Raw genomic sequence first — 16488 nt, 5'->3', positions numbered from 1 at the left:
CCTTTTCTGAGTGAAAACATAAAACATGTAATTCAGATTCTCTTGCAACCTTTATCTGTGTCTGTCTGGAGAAATACAGTTATTCAAGATTCTAATGGATGCTTTATCACAGTATTATCTGTTCAAAGCTTCACCTTCCTCAGTGAAGAACAGCCAAAACAAAGAGATCAGAACGGGTGTAATGTAGGGCTGTCAAAGGCAATACGAACACGTTAACGCAAATTTGTTTTAACGCCACTAATTTCTTCAATGCATTAAAGCAACGTGCGATTAAGGCATTATATGAAACTAGAAAAATTAAGGAAACAACGTAATACTAGCTTGTCGCGAAGGAGGCTAAATAACATTCCAAACTTTATTTAGAAAAAGCTCAATTTTGGCGAGGAAAACCTGGCATGGCCATTTTCAAAGGGGTCCCTTGACCTCTGACTCCAGATATGTGAATGTAAATGGGTTCTATGTGTACCCACGAGTCTCCCCTTTACAGACAGGCCCACTTTATGATAATCACATGCAGTTTGGGGGCAAGTCATAGTCAAGTCAGCACACTGACACACTGACAGCTGTTGTTGCCTGTTGGGCTGCAGTTTGCCATGTTATGATTTGAGCATATTTTTATGCTAAATGCAGTACCTGTGAGGGTTTCTGGACAATATCTCTCATTGTTTTGTGTTATTAATTGATTTCCAATAATAAATATATACATACATTTGCATAAAGCCGCATATTTGTCCATGCTCATGTTGATAAGAGTATTAAATACTTGACAAATCTCCATTTAAGGTACATTTTGAACAGATAAAAAATATGCGATTAATTTGAGATTAATCGCGATTAACTATAGACAATCATGATTAATCGCAATTGAATATTTTAATTGATTGACAGCCCTTGTGTAATGGTATAAAATGTTGCTCTCATGCTACAGTGATGATCTTCCTTATGTTAACTTATGCTAAATCTGCATTATAGACAGCTCAGATGCTTTGATGTTGAGCCCCTAGGTTATTACGGCTGGTTATTACACGGCTGTATTGAATACTCGATTCTGGCGTTCTGCGGTCTGTAATTTCTCTATAGCAGACCGTTGCTATGTATTGCAGAACGTTGCTATGTATAGCAGACCGTTGCAATGGGCGCAGTTCTGATGCCGGACTCTGGCGGACCGTAACCCATATTGTTCTTATTTTGAAGTTCATACTTGTATTTTGTGTTTCCATTAGAACATGTTTAATGCTCTAATGTTAAAAAAACCCCATTATTTTTCTCATACTGTCTTCCTGAATATACCTGTATTCACCCTCGCTCCGTTTCAGTGCATTTCAATGGAATTGCGTTGCTAGACAACAGTTTGGGTCCATGTTTACTTCCTGTCAGCTGATGTTATTCACATACACTGCAACAGGAAATAAACTGGGACACATTTAGAATGTTTATGTTTAAAACCGTGCAATGGTCTAAATATTGTATATTTGTGACATCACAAATGGACAGAAATCCTAACGGCTTGTTTCAAGCGCCCAATTTCTGAATACGAGCTGTGTGTATTTCTCCTTATATAGAGCGTTTTGATAGTTTAACAGTATTTATAAAGCACTTAGACCTGCTTTATAATATAAAAGACATGAAAATCTCACTTTTTACAATATAGGACCTTTAATTATTGATTTTTTCTAGTAAGTAGCCGTGTAATAAGCGGGTCATTGTTGTGAAAGAAACCCCTTCAGGGCGATGAGAGTCCACCCCTCCACGGGGATTCTTTCACAACAATGACCGGTTTGCCGTATTATCCCTTACTTATAAAGTCCCCTTCAGGCATTACAAAACTTCAGCATTTGAACTTAAACATTACATACCAAATATTTGAGAAAAATTAATATGACGTGATAATATTCAAAGTATCAGCCGAGACATTTATTTTTTCTAACCTTGACATCAGTGTGTATTTTTCCAGTTAATATTAATCACGATTACATTTTTTTCCCACAATTCATTCTACATTCCACGTCACAAAGTCAGCTGATTGGCCAAATATGTCCCAGTCCGCCGGTCCCCTCCCTGTTCCAGCTCTGTATGGTGGCAGTCTGCTGTCTCTGCTCTAGCACTATACAGAGACAAGGCACTAGTGAAGAGGAATGTACATTTGGCTTCTGTCAACTCATTTCCTGGACTTGGAAAGTTTCTGTTTGGCAACATGTGACTGATTTTTTTTCAGTGAGACTCCAGACTTTGTGGGAATTGCATGTTTGGACAGCTTGTTTTTCAAGACAGACTTTTTTCCCCCCCAACTCTAAAGTATTCTGTAAAGACGCAGTATCGTTCCTGGACTTTTGATGGATCATGGTGGAGGACCGTTATCCGTTTGATTTTTTCCGCCACCAAAAGCGTCTGACAACAGATCAGGGGTCATGCTTTCTTCATGTTTCCTCCCCAGCAGCTGAGCACTATAGACGGGAGGACATGTCTGCTTTCAATAGATCCAGGTGCTCTAGTTTAATATCAGTGTAAAGCAAATGTCTTTGGGTTTTTTGGACTGATGGTGAGACAAAAAAAGGGTATTAGAATGTTAGTTTGGGATTTTGGAACATGCGATTTAAGATAATGATTAATCATAAATGAATCAACTGCTAAACTTTAGGAATTTTGCAGATTTTCTCAGCGAAACATTAAAGCTGCAGTGGGTAGATATAGAACAAATGTGATTAAAAAAAGTTATTTTTTATAAAACGGTCACTATATCCTGTCAGTAGTGCATTAGACAGGTAATCTGAAAACAATCGTGTTCCTCCGTTGTCCTCTGGTGTCCTCCGGTGTCCTCCGGTGCTCCTAATGGCATCTGCAAGATTTCACAGACCGGAGGAAAACAACCAATCAGAGCTGATCTGGAGTCTGCCGTGTCTGAGCAGCTGTGAATCACTCACAAACTCTGATCAAACGGTCAAACATGAATATATCAAAAATATGTCAAATATGAATCAATATTCTTTTATATTCAATATTCTTATTCTATTGATCGGAGTTCGCGAGTGATTGACAGCTGCCTCCATTGAATGAACAGCCAATAGGAACGCTCTCTCTCAATGAAATGACCTGTGATTGGCCAAAGTCTCCAGTCACGGGCTAGATTTTCTAAAGCCTCAAAACAGAGCCATGAGGAGGAGCAGAAGTCTAGTTATCTCTCAGAACACTTGAATTAAAATATGCTGAAAGGTTATTATGGGATTTTTGTCCAATGATGCCAAAAATATTCTGCCTACTGCAGGTTTAATCAGTGTGCAGGAGGCGTTCAGTGTCCTGCTAACCAGTGGGCCTTCCACTTATTCAACTTTCTTTTTAGGGTATTTTTTAGTACGAATTTCTCATTTTTACCTCAGCAGAAGTGCAAAAGTGTGAATGCCAGGGCACTGCATTGTCTTGATGAATTTCTTTTCGACAAATAACTCGCAGACACGACCGTAAAGTCAGCGTGCTGTCAGAGGCTTAACTAAAGTTTGTCTGCTTCCACAAATAGGCAAATTGGCTGCAAAGCTGTGAATGAAGCCATCTCCTTCCTCTCTATCTCTCTCACTCAGCGAGGTAATTAAAGTGCCTGTCTGGGTCCCCTATATGAGAGCCATGGTATGCTAATGCACTATTCCTTTGACAGTTCTGTTGAGACAACATTGTGGGTGTTTTCACATGGCCTGATTTGCAATTCACACTCGGGTTATTTCCATCATAGGCATCCCAGGAAGCAGGGGATGGGGTGGGGGGGCTGTGAGCCACAGAGAGCAAAACTGAACTGAAGTTTCATTTAATTGCGCGTATGATTTTTTTTGAAAGGCACCTTTCAAGTGGTGCTCTAATTGCCAGTTATTTCGCTGGAACTGAAATGTTGTTCTCAAACATGTGCATCGCTTTTGTTCCTGTTAGATTTATTTATTTTAAAAATTATTCAGTTATTCAGAAATTCCACCATGGCCTTCTCTGTTTTTGTTTTTATGAATGTAAGGATATTGAGACAGGAAGGTTCTGTCTGAACAGCGCTGGAGGGGTAAAGTTCATCAAGTACAAAAAGTTTTGTGAATGCATGATGTGCCACTAATGAGCAATCTTCAACTTCTGTCTCCTCTCAGAACACTGCACCAGCAGTTTGAGAGCTACAAACAGGAGGTGCGTCGCATCGGGGCGGAGACGCGGCGTCAGCAGACCCAGCTGAAGGACGACGCGCCCACCTGCGGTATCTGCCGCAAGACCAAGTTTGCCGACGGCTGCGGCCACCTCTGCTCCTACTGCCAGACCAAATTCTGCGCTCGCTGTGGAGGGCGGGTCTCTCTGCGCTCCAACAATGTGAGAAACCTGACCCGTGTCTTCTTCCGCCTTTCCCTGTCTCCCTCTCACACTCACCTCATTCCTGCTGTAGCCGATGTACAGTTGTTCCTTCTGCTTCTGTGTTTGTTACTGTCTGCTTTGTTACTTCCTGGTCACACTTTGATGAGACCAAAGTGTATTGGAAGAATGGCTTGGCAACCACTCATAGGGGCTCATTTCAAGTCTGAGGCTGAAGTGTTGTGGAATGGTTATGAATCGAAGCACCTTAGCCCACTTGAACGTAACAGCATCTGTGTTGTCCTGTGTCTCCTGTGACTGCACCGCAGCCATCAAGCAAGCATGTCGAACATTGACAGGGCTGACCTTCTTAAGAAACAAAGAGAGAAAAAGAGAGGCACACGGTCCAGATAGGTTTGTAGTGAAGGACGGCATCTGTAGTTAGGTTATAATGGATTCCAGTAGCGTCCCAGTTTCACAGCAAAATGTCCCAAAAATATCGAAATAGACAAAAAACGTCTCTAACAATGCTTACATCGTTGTCCTTTTTGCTCTCTGCTCAGTTTGTTCCAAACCAGGACTGTCAAAGTTAACGCGATAATAACTTTGTTTTAACGCATTAAAGCTTCATTAGGTAACAATTTTTTGGCATCAATGGGCAAAAATTCCATAATAACCTTTCAGCATATTGCAATTCAAGTGTTCTGAGAGAAAACTAGACTTCTGCTCCTCCTCATGGCTCTGTTTTCAGGCTTTAGAAAATCTAGCCCGTGACGGGAGACTTTGACCAATCACAGGTCATTTCAGAGAGAGAGAGCGTTCCTAATGGCTGTGCTCTGGTCATGTGAGTGGTGCTTGGTATTCCCTCAACTGATCTCAACATGGCTGCCGGGTCACAAACTTTCTCATTTTACAGCTAAACAGTACACTACAAGATGTTTCTGGAAACATCTGAGGAGAGAAATAGACATTGCAGTAACATAATATTGATTTATATTTGATCAGCGTTGCCTAGTTTGACCGCTGGTCGTAGTGATTGACAGCCGACTCTCATAGACAGCAGCTGCACAGCTGATCCAGATCAGCTCTGACTGCTTGTTTTCCTCCGGTCTGTGAAATCTTGTAGATGCCGTTAGGAGCACCGGAGGACACGGACTAACATGATTTTTTTCAGGTTACCTGTCTCATGTATTACTGTCACGATATAGTGAACGTTTTATAAAAATAACTTTTTTAATCATATTTTCTCCAATCTCGCCTACTTCAGCTTTAACTCAACTTGCGATTTTTCGGTTGTAGCGGGCTCAGTTTTAGCTTGTCGGTAAGGAGTACTGAATAACGCTCCAAACTTGGCAAGGAAAAACTGGTATGGCTATTTTCAAAGGGGTCCCTTGACCTCTGACCTCCAGATCAGTGAATGTAAATGGGTTCTATGGGTACCCACGAGTCTCCTCTTTACTGACATGCCCACTTTATGATAATCACATGCAGTTTGGGGCAAGTCATAGTCAAGTCAGCACACTGACACACTGACAGCTGTTGTTGCCTGTTGGGCTGCAGTTTGCCATGTTATGATTTGAGCATATTTCTTTATACTAAATGCAGTACCTGCGAGGGTTTCTGGACAATATTTGTCTTCATATTGTGTTGCTAATTATACATATATTTGCATAAAGCAGTATATTACCCCACTCCCAATTTGATAAGAGTATTAAATACCTGACAAATTTCCCTTTAAGATACATTCTGAACAGATACAAATGTGCGACTAATTTGCGATTAATCGCCATTACATATTTTAATCGATTGACAGCCCTTTTCCAAACTTATACAGTATGTATTAATATAGAGATTTTTTTTTTCTTTTAGCCAAAATATAAAAAAAAATAACACAGCTACTTGCTCGCAAGATTAGTTTTTTTTTTAACTTTTTTGATGGTAACTATGGCCAGTGTGCTGACAGTGGTTTAAAATGGCAAATATAAACATCTTACCTCGCTAGTGACAAAAAGGAAACTGCATACTCTACCGTGTCATATTTATGAAAATATGAGTTTTGGAACATACGGACGATACAGACAGACAGTTGAGCCATCATTTAACCCAACAGGCAGTAAGTGTTTGATTATTCTGTACTGCTCATTAAATAACAGAGTCATGCGTGGCAGAGACAGTTAACAAGAGTCCACAGCCATGCTACCGGTGCTGTGAAGCTCTACTCACGCACACTGCTGCTCTGAGCTCAATGCTAATGTCAGCAAGCTAACATGCTCACAATGAAAATGCTAACATTCTGATGTTGAGTGGATAATGTTTACAGTGGTAATAGTTTTGGTTTAGCAGGTAAGCAAGCTAAGATTTGCTCATTAGCTTTAAACACAAAGTACTGATGGGAATGTCATTCATTTTGCATGTATTTGGTCATAAACCAAAGGTTTGGTGCAAAAGGAAAATTAAGAAATCACCCAAGTTATTTAAGATCATCCCACGGGAAACATGAATGTCCAACACACCCATGTTGTAGAGATATGTCACTGGATAAGTCAACAGTTTGACCTGCTGGTGGCACTTGATTAAAAGTCACCAAAGTCAGTAGGCTTTCCTCTCTGGGAAAAATAGCATGCCTAAAAAGAAAAACAAACTAACAAAGCATGATGTTAATTTAAACCCACAATCCACTGAATCCACTGAGCAGTGCTCCCTCTAGGTACAGGCTCTATAGGCCACACTATCATAAAACAAAGACCCACACCGTATCACCAAATTATAACCATACATTTGATCCAGGTTGGATCAGTGCGTCGTCCATGCATGAACCAAACATTCCATTCAAGCATTTTATGGGCTCCAACCCAAGAGAGAGGACCTCCTCCCTGGGTACGTTACCTCACAATGGACCCTCCATCCTTGGCCTGCTGGTCCCCAATCTGTTCAGGATCCGCCTAGCCCAGCTGGGCCTGAACTCACACTGGCACCACACGTATGTAGAACTCAAAGACCAACGAGAACAGGGATAAAGATAGTATCCCTGTTGGTAAAGCCATTAATATTACTCTCACAGCAGACAGACTGTTCCATGGAAATACAGGGATGAGACTATAGCATGATGCAAATGCAATCTATAAATAAAACAAATAAAATAAAGGATTTATTTGAAGGGAAAAATTTGTGCTCAAAATGACATCAATCAATATGGCCTTTTTATATAATAAAGTGTTTTAAAGGTCCCATATTATAAAAAGTGACATTTATGTCTTTTATATTATAAAGCAGGTTTAAGTGATATATAAATACTGTGAAAGTATCGAAACTCTTAATCCACAGAGAAATACACACAGCCCGTATTCAGAAACTGTGCGTTTGAAACAAGCCGTTAGGATTTCTGTCATTTTGTGATGTCACAATGCTACAGTATTAAGACCATTTCACAGTTTTAAACATAAACATTCTAAATGTGTCCTGTTTTATTTGCCGTTGCAGTGTATGTGAATGACATCAGCTAACAGGAAGTAAACATGGACCCAAGCTGTTGCCTAGCAACATAATTCCAGTGCAATTCCTTTGAAATGCACTAAAACGGAGCCTTTCAGACAGGGGGTAAATACAGGTATATTCAAGCAGACAGTATGAGGAAAATAAAGTGTTTTTTAAATATTAAAGTATGTAAACATGTTCTAGTAGAAACCAAAAATACAAGTATGAACCTGAAAATGAGCATGATATGGGACCTTTAATATGGAATTTGAATTTATTTCAGGGGCCTAAATAATTGAACACATTCAAAAGAAAGGGAGATTTAGTGCAGATGTAATGTATATTTATTACCTCCGTCAAGGAGGTTTGTCAGCAGGATTACGGAAAAATACCTTCTGCTGTTAATCATTGTTTCATGTGTAATAATATATGCCTAGTAGATTTACTGTCTTACTGGATTTTTTTGTGTATGTGTGAGTGTGTTTTTGTCTGCCACTTTGACATAATGAATCAATGAATCAATGGATATGTGTGTGTCCAGTCAAATTAACTGGGTTTATACCAAATACAAAACATATTCAATACCTTTCATTACCTTTAAACCGGCTCCGGTAGTGAGCAGTGCTGTGCACGTCAACACCAGACACCAGACATCATTACTACAAAAGAGCCTACGCTTGCCTTCGCTATTCACATCAGTACTAAACAGGTGTAACGTCAGGCTGTGTTGAAGACCACGGGCACACCTGATGGATCTTTGAAAATATTTTCGGCCGATGAGCATGTGACAGTTTAGGAGGGTTAATGGACGCCTCCTCCTCCGTCCGTCTTGATATGTGCCTTCAGCGACTCCAGTGCATCACTACATTGTTTTCCAGTCACAACCGCGACAAACTGAAATCCTTGCCTTGAGTGAAAAATTGTTACGAGGTAAAAAAAGATGACCACGGCCAAGATCAAGCCTCGTAGTTGTCCCTCCATTGTTGCGTTCTGGAAGTCTGCTCTTTTTTGTTTACTTCCGGGAGTTTTCCAGCATGGAAATTCTGACCAATTAGAGAGCAGTTTCTTTGCACACCAAACTTTTGGTCCGCTTGTAAATGCTGCAGTGTGAACACAAACCAAACTCGAGGCAACATGCAACATTGTAACAATTTGGTCCCTGATTCAGACCAGAGCAAACAAACTACAGGTGGGAAAACGCCCTTAAATTCCATTGTTATCTCCTGCATGGGGATGTAACTATAAATAGTGAAAATTATGTTTCACATTGAATTACAATGTAAGAGAATATTTCAATCATATGGTATGTTTACTTTCAACACTTATCAAAGCCTATTACAAGGATTTCTGATAATTCAACTACTTTATTTATCAAAGTTACATGCATGATTTATTGCATCACTGCAACCAAAACAGATCTGAATTTCTACACTTGCTTATAAGGGATAAGAGAACACAAAATTGTCTTTCGTTTCTTTTCTGTGTACGTTTGTGCAAGGTGTGTGTGTGTGTGTGTGTGTGTGTATAATTTGTGTGGGAGGGATGCATCAGAAGTGAAACTCTTTTGGTCTCGGCGGTGCTTGCCTCTGTCCCGGGTCGTCCAGGCCGGCCAAGCAGAATAACAGGGTTAGGAAAGGGTGAGCTCTGTTTCATTACATAAAAACCTTCTCCTGCCTACAGTGTGCTCATCTAGCCCACATCAGCAGCGCACTGTGTTTTCCTCTAGTTAGCAGTTTGCCTTTTAAAGGGGCTCGAAGTAGAAGAATCAGAAATAGCTTGTTAACAGTGACACTTGTATCCGTTAAGTCAACGTCAGTCAGCGTCCTGTTGCTCGTGCCTGTGCTCGTGAGCATCGGTCAAAACAGTGAGGCGACACACACGAGACTGAACGTGATTGACAGGCATCATGTTAATTAACATTAGCAATATTAGCAGCTAAAACCACAATATCACTCTATCTTTCAACCCCCCCCCCCCCCCCGACATCGGTCACATTCTTGTTTTGCAAGACAGGCTTCACATTGTTTCGTGCTTCTGTGGAGTTTGTGTTAGAGTCTGAGTTGTGGTGGGGGCTGGTCGTTTGTTGGCCTTTGGCTGAAAATAAAGGTACTCGCAAGTGCGCATGACGTCACATCACGTCACATTTTCCCAGAAAAAAACATCCCGCATTCTTCACATTAAAAGCATCTACACGCTGATAGAGGAAACACAGAAAGTAGCGGAAGGTGTCATTTCTTAGGTTACAACCTGTTCACACATTGGCAATAAAAAACGATTAAAAAACGTTTATATGTGTAAAAACTTACATACTGTCCCTTTAAAACGTAACGTGATGTTTGTCGCGTGTTTTCCGTACTGACGTTACGTTATTTCCGAACGTGTTTTACTTAGTTTACGTACTTATTTTAAGCCCAACCATGACGTTTTCCCTTAACCTAACTAAGGGGTTTTGTTGCCTAATCCTAAGTGAGTGGCTTTGTTGCCCCCTGCTGGTACTGCACGTTAATGCAGATGTGTAATATTTACGTCTCTGTGAGGCAAAACTTGACACTGTCACGCTTTCCTCTGGTGGACCGGCGGGTCAGTTACACGCTTTGGCGTGATATTGGGTCGGTGCACAACAACTATAGTTACAAATCACAAGTTTTTCACAGGTTTAGAAAGGGACCACATTGCAACCACAAGCTCTGAACACAAACTCAGAAATCATACTGAGCCTTATTTGGAATAGACTGAACTCCAATGAAAGACTTAGTGAAAATAATGAAGTTTTGAAAGACACTTCAATATCAATTATCATGACATGTTACAAATCATTATATAAATATAGCACTTTAGGGATTTTTTAAAATTGCAAAATTTTGGGATAGAAATATTAGGCAATACACTCTTATTTGTTTCTAAGCAGTTTACTGTAATAATTCATCAGTTCCTAATGACAGAGCTGTGTAGTGCTGCACAGTGCCCTGCAGAAGGCATCCCAGCTACATGCTGTGCAAATGCCATCCAAACACCGATTAGGCCACAGCGCTTTGCCCCTGCTTGACATTATAATGAACATACTATATTATTAAAAAGGGATTGGAAATAATAAATGTATTAATTCATCACACTGTATTTACATTCATTCACAGCATTCAGTAAGAAGTAAGTAAAAACAACAACCTCCGTGAACTAATTAGTTTATATCCTGAGGTCAAAACAAAGAGGATCAAATGATAATTACTATTATTTATTTAATTTATATTTTAAAAAGACCTGGACAGATTTCTATGGGAGTGTATATAGACAGAGGTTTAGGGGAAGAATGTGCTCCGTGTGGCTTCTGGTGTCCCAGTTTCCTCTTCGTGCTGAGGAACTGTGACACATCCTGATGCTGTCACAGGTCATGAAGGTCATGCCGAGCTGGGTCATGCATGTCGCTAACAGTCTAACATGTCAGTGGTCACATACATCCACATACTGTTGTCTCCACCGCCTCACACTCTCACTGAATATGAAGTATCAATTCTGCAGAATGTTATTAACAAATGTTTGCACCACGTCCTCTTTTCCCCTCTTTTTCCCCTTTTTTTCCTTTTCCTACAATCTGTCCAATATCCCATTTCACAAATTCACCCTCTCTGCACCTCTATTTCTTATATCTTTTATGTTCTTTCACTCTTTCTTTCTCCTTTCCTGACTTCCACCATCACTTCTCTCACTACTCACTGCTACCTGGACTGCATGCCACAAAGGAGGACAAAGTGGTTAGCATCTTTTTTTTTTGGTGTTCTCTCTCTGTGCTGTGAATGTGATGTTTGTGCCAACTGAAGGTTAAAAAAAAATGCTGGCTGTGTTCAAATCTGGAGTTGAGATCTCTCTTGTCTGTTTTACAGCATGTTGACTTCTATACCCCGGAACGGTGATGGAGAATATTTCTAATTTTAGTTTCTTCCATATTGGCCAGACCTACAATTTCCCAGCTGAAAGAAAAAAAAGGGTTGAAAACCAACAATATCAGATGCAAGAGAGCGAGCTATCGGATTGGAACGGAGCCAGTGTGTGTGTACAAATCCACTTATGGATTACTGACTTAACTGAACAGAGCGAGTCCCTGATAGGTCATGGTTTTTTGTTAACTTTGATTTCTCAGAGCATTAACTGTACTTTGTGGGGTGGAGCTATTGTGTCCTCAACGGATTTTCTCCCCAGTGTAAACCCTGACTAACTCTGTGTCCGTTGTCTGTCTCCTCCCCTTGCAAAGTGTCTCATAGTGAAGGACAGGGTAAGGCCTGCTGGGTGATGGATTTTGCTGCATGGGTCACTACTATTGTCTCCCCTTCACACTCGGGTCTGTGCTCATTCACAGTATCAGAACAGGAATTCAGACCCCACTATCAGTTTTTCGCCTCACAGATCATTGCGGTTAAGCGGTCCCAGGGCAGCTGGCTGTTGATCCTGCATCAGTACTCTAATTCTGAGAATGAATGCAGACCCTGAAAATCAACTGGCGGGCAGAGCGAGCATGAGCCATAATAATATAGGACGTCTGACCCTTCTGACCCATCCTGACCCCTCTTCCTATGGCTGTAGGCATGGCTGTGCTGAACGGGGGGGCCCAACGGATACTGGTTCAAATCCTTGACAAAAATGGGGGACGGGGAGATTGGCATTTCAGATGGCATGCGTATAAGAAAGCACTCTACCTACAGACCATTTATCTGAATGCGTAATGAATGCACACTCATGCCTGTGCATGCTTTTCCCTGCCTGTGTGTTTGAGACCAGACCAGCCTTGCCATGGGGAGACGGGAGGGGCCCAGATACTATATGTTCCACTTTGTCCACTTCCCCCTCAATGCTTGGTCGTTGCAATATGTCACCAAAGTGTTGTTACTGCTGAGCCCTGTCAAAGTAGAATGGCAGTGAATTTTAGTTTGGGATGTCTCTGAGCCCTTGAATTGTCAGAGAGAGGATTCATTGTGTGACTGTGCTTATGCATCCAGATAAGGCAGCAAATAAGTCTGAATAGAAAAGGGAAAAGTTGACTCATGTCCTTCATACAGGCTTTTGATATGCTGCTTATGATATACACCTGTAGGCAGTTGCATTTTTAGGGGGAAAATATGGTGGCGCAACTACACACAAAACCAGAAAATGACACAGTTTAATGCCGGGATCAGACTATACAATATTTTTGTCTTTGATGATGGTCACCATGTCAGATCTAACGATCACAGCACTGTAAACTCTTGCAGTGTCTTGGTCAGGTGACTGGCAAGACTACACGTTTGACCACGACCAATCACGGCACGTCGTATTCCACGATCATGCGCGAGTTCAGACGTCATCGGGGAGGGGGTTGAAGCAACTGTCAATCATGGCGACAGAAGCGTTGTGTGTGATGCTGGCGGTCTGGTGTTGCGAAAAGAAAAAGAAAAGAAAGAAAAAAGGGTTGTGGATGTGCTCCTGGGCGGCACAGAGAGGACAGTACGGGCTGTCCATACTTCAGTCAGTTTGGTTGTCCCACCTGACAGCAGCAAACTCGGCATCCCTCCTCCTTTTCTCCATGTTTGTTTATTACCAAGTGACCTGACTGCGACTGCGTGCTGGAGAGAGCACCTGATCGGTCAACGCAAAGGAACACGTTGTTGGAGATGTTACACTAGGCGTGTCAAAACGAAAAATTCTGACAGGCTAGACTTTTCCTCGGGGTGTCGTGGGGCGTCCCAGACGTGGCGTCGGTTGTCGTGTACTATGACACACTACACGAGATAAGAGGATCGATTTTCGCACACGACACTCATTTATCGTTCCCGATCCCCTACGACAGCCCGATTCTGCTCCAGTCTTTTAAAAATAAAACTACTCAGTTAGGTTTAGGAAGAGATCGACTTGGTTAGGCTCAGTCAACTAAACTACTCAGTTAGGTTTAGGACTGGATTGACTTGGTTAGGCTTAGTCAACTAAACTACTCAGTTAGGTTTAGGACTGGATTGACTTGGTTAGCCTTAGTTAACTAAACTACTCAATTAGGTTTAGGACTGGATTAACTTGGTTAGCCTTAGTTAACTAAACTACTCAGTTAGGTTTAGGATAAGATCGCAGTTTGGGTTTAAATAACACTGGAGGTGCTGTAATTTAAGTACGGAAGTTACATGACAAATAAATCAACTTTGGCTTCTTGTTTCAAACGGGACACGAACACCGGTCTCCCGGGCGAAAGTCTTGTTTTTTTATTCATATTTTATGGAGGACTTTACACCTACTAGGGGCTAGGTGTAAGATTTAACTCGTAACTTAAGCCTACCTTGTAACTATTTCAGCTGATGCAACATTAAAATCTTAGTAGCTCATAAACTCTGACTTAAGTTAACCTACGTTAAAACTAGGATTTGTTTGAACTCACGCATACTGTAGCTGGTGCAACCCAGTGCTGAACCCCTTTTATAGTTTGACAAAAACACAGTATACATACAGTACTAGAAACACACATTATAGCTTAGTGCTAAGTATTTAGAGATTATTTTTCATATATGACGCACATGTTTACTTTGGGGGTTTTAGTAGTCTGGTTGCAGCCGTTTTATTTGTAAGTATTTGGTACCCTGAGTGGTTATAATTAGTTTATGGCCGACAGTTTACCAGAAACACACAACACACAGAGACGTGCGTTCACATTTACACCTATACAGCCATATTGAGTTTTGCTAGCTTACTGCATCAAGCTGACACTGCACTTTTATCCGGAAGGGAGGATGCACTGCGTAATCTCAATCATGTTTCTCAGTACTAGATGACTAACCCGCTGCTCTTTCCTCCTCCTCCTCCTCCTCCTCCTCACACGCCACTCCTCTCTTCTCATACACCACTGTATCTGTAGTAGCCTCTGTAACACTCTTTGTTCCCTTCATCCGTCCATTCTAAAGCATCTCCTTTTAACTGGTATCACTCTCTTACCCTTTTTAAAAAATCTAGTGACGCGAGACTTTGGCCAATCACAGGTCATTTCAGAGAGAGAGCGTTCCTGAACTCAAACTGACGAAATGGTCAAACTAGGCAGCGCTGATCAAATATGAGTCAATATTCTGTAACTGTAATGCCTATTTCTCACGTAAAATGTTTTCAGAAACATCTTGTAGTGTACTGTTTAGCTGTTAAAGCCCCCCTCCAGACAGTTTTACTTCCTGTTTTTTGGTTAACGTTCTTTCTCAAACAGAGAATGGGGGTGTGGCCAATAGTCAGACGTAATTCAGTGCCATGGCAACCAGAGTGCTTCTATTTTCAACCTGGTTTAGATGAAACCCGTTTGAAATGCAGTTTTGGGACGTTTTGGTGTTGCACCGTCCACCAGCACCGGACGCTCTTTCACAACAGCATTTGTGTGTGCAGTGATTGGGTGCAATCAACGCAGTGGATTATACGAAACAACACACTGACTGTCTCTCCCGCTTGCTCCCTTCTTTACCGTCTCTTCTTCCTGGAGATAAATTAACGGAAAGCGGCAGATGCCGTTTTGAGGAGACAGTCTTGACTTGCCAAATTATATTTTAAATTGACAAACATCATATGTGAGAGGAGGTTGTGTTGCTCTGGCTCTACCTTTCTGGCATGGAGAGGAGGTCGTGTTTCTCTGGCTCTACCTATCTAGCGTGGAGAGGAGGTCATGTTGATCTGGCTCTACCTATCTAGCTAGGAGAGGAGGTTGTGTTGCTCGGGCACTATCTATTTGGCATGGAGAGGAGGTCGTGTTGATCTGGCTCTACCTATCTAGCTAGGAGAGGAGGTTGTGTTGCTCGGGCACTATCTATTTGGCATGGAGAGGAGGTCGTGTTGCTCTGGCTCTAGCTATCTGGCGTGGAGAGGAGCTTGTGTTGCTCTGGCTCTATCTGTTTGGCATGGAGAGGAGGTCGTGTTTCTCTGGCTCTACCTATCTAGCGTGGAGAGGAGGTCATGTTGATCTGGCTCTACCTATCTAGCTAGGAGAGGAGGTCGTGTTGCTCAGGCACTATCTATTTGGCATGGAGAGGAGGTCGTGTTGCTCTGGCTCTACCTATCTGGCGTGGAGAGGAGCTTGTGTTGCTCTGGCTCTACCTGTCTGGCGTGGAGAGGAAGTCGTGTTGCTCTGTCTCTATCTGTTTGGCGTGGAGAGGAGGTTGTGTTGCTCGGGCTCTATCTGTTTGGCGTGGAGAGGAGGTCGTGTTGCTTGGGCTCTACCTATCTAGCGTGGAGAGGAGGTCATGTTGCTCTGGCTCTACCTATCTAGCGTGGAGAGGAGGTTGTGTTGCTCGGGCACTATCTGTTTGGCATTGAGAGGAGGTTGTGTTGCTCTGACTCTACCTATCTGGCATGGAGAGGAGCTTGTGTTGCTCTGGCTCTATCGGTTTGGCATGGAGAGGAGGTCGTGTTGCTCTGGCTCTACCTATCTAGCATGGAGAGGAAGTCATGTTGCTCGGGCACTATCCGTTTGGCGTCGAAAGGAGGTCATAATGCTCTGGCTCTACCTATCTTGTGTAGAGAGGAGCTTGTGTTGCTCTGGCTCTATCTGTTTGGCGTGGAGAGGAGGTCGTGTTGCTCAGGCTCTACCTGTCTGGCGTGGAGAGGAGGTTGTGTTGCTCTGACTCTACCTATCTGGCATGGAGAGGAGCTTGTGTTGCTCTGGCTCTATCGGTTTGGCATGGAGAGGAGGTCGTGTTGCTCTGGCTCTACCTATCTAGCATGGAG

At 42.1% G+C, this 16488-nt stretch overlaps 1 protein-coding gene across 1 annotated transcript in view; it reads left to right on the top strand.

The window, feature by feature from the left end:
- The window catches only part of LOC119484827 (regulating synaptic membrane exocytosis protein 1-like), a 119520-nt gene that overhangs the window by 30262 nt on the left and 72770 nt on the right, over positions 1–16488 (top strand). Inside the window, 3 exon segments of the mRNA XM_037763943.1 lie at positions 4116–4329; positions 11520–11531; positions 12029–12049. Of these exon segments, the coding sequence (XP_037619871.1) occupies positions 4116–4329; positions 11520–11531; positions 12029–12049 (247 nt within the window).

Source organism: Sebastes umbrosus, chromosome 3, assembly GCF_015220745.1.
Source record: "Sebastes umbrosus isolate fSebUmb1 chromosome 3, fSebUmb1.pri, whole genome shotgun sequence".
NCBI lineage: Eukaryota > Metazoa > Chordata > Actinopteri > Perciformes > Sebastidae > Sebastes > Sebastes umbrosus.
The sequence above is the reverse complement of the archived record's forward strand: the minus strand, read 5'-3'. Positions and strand labels throughout refer to the sequence as shown.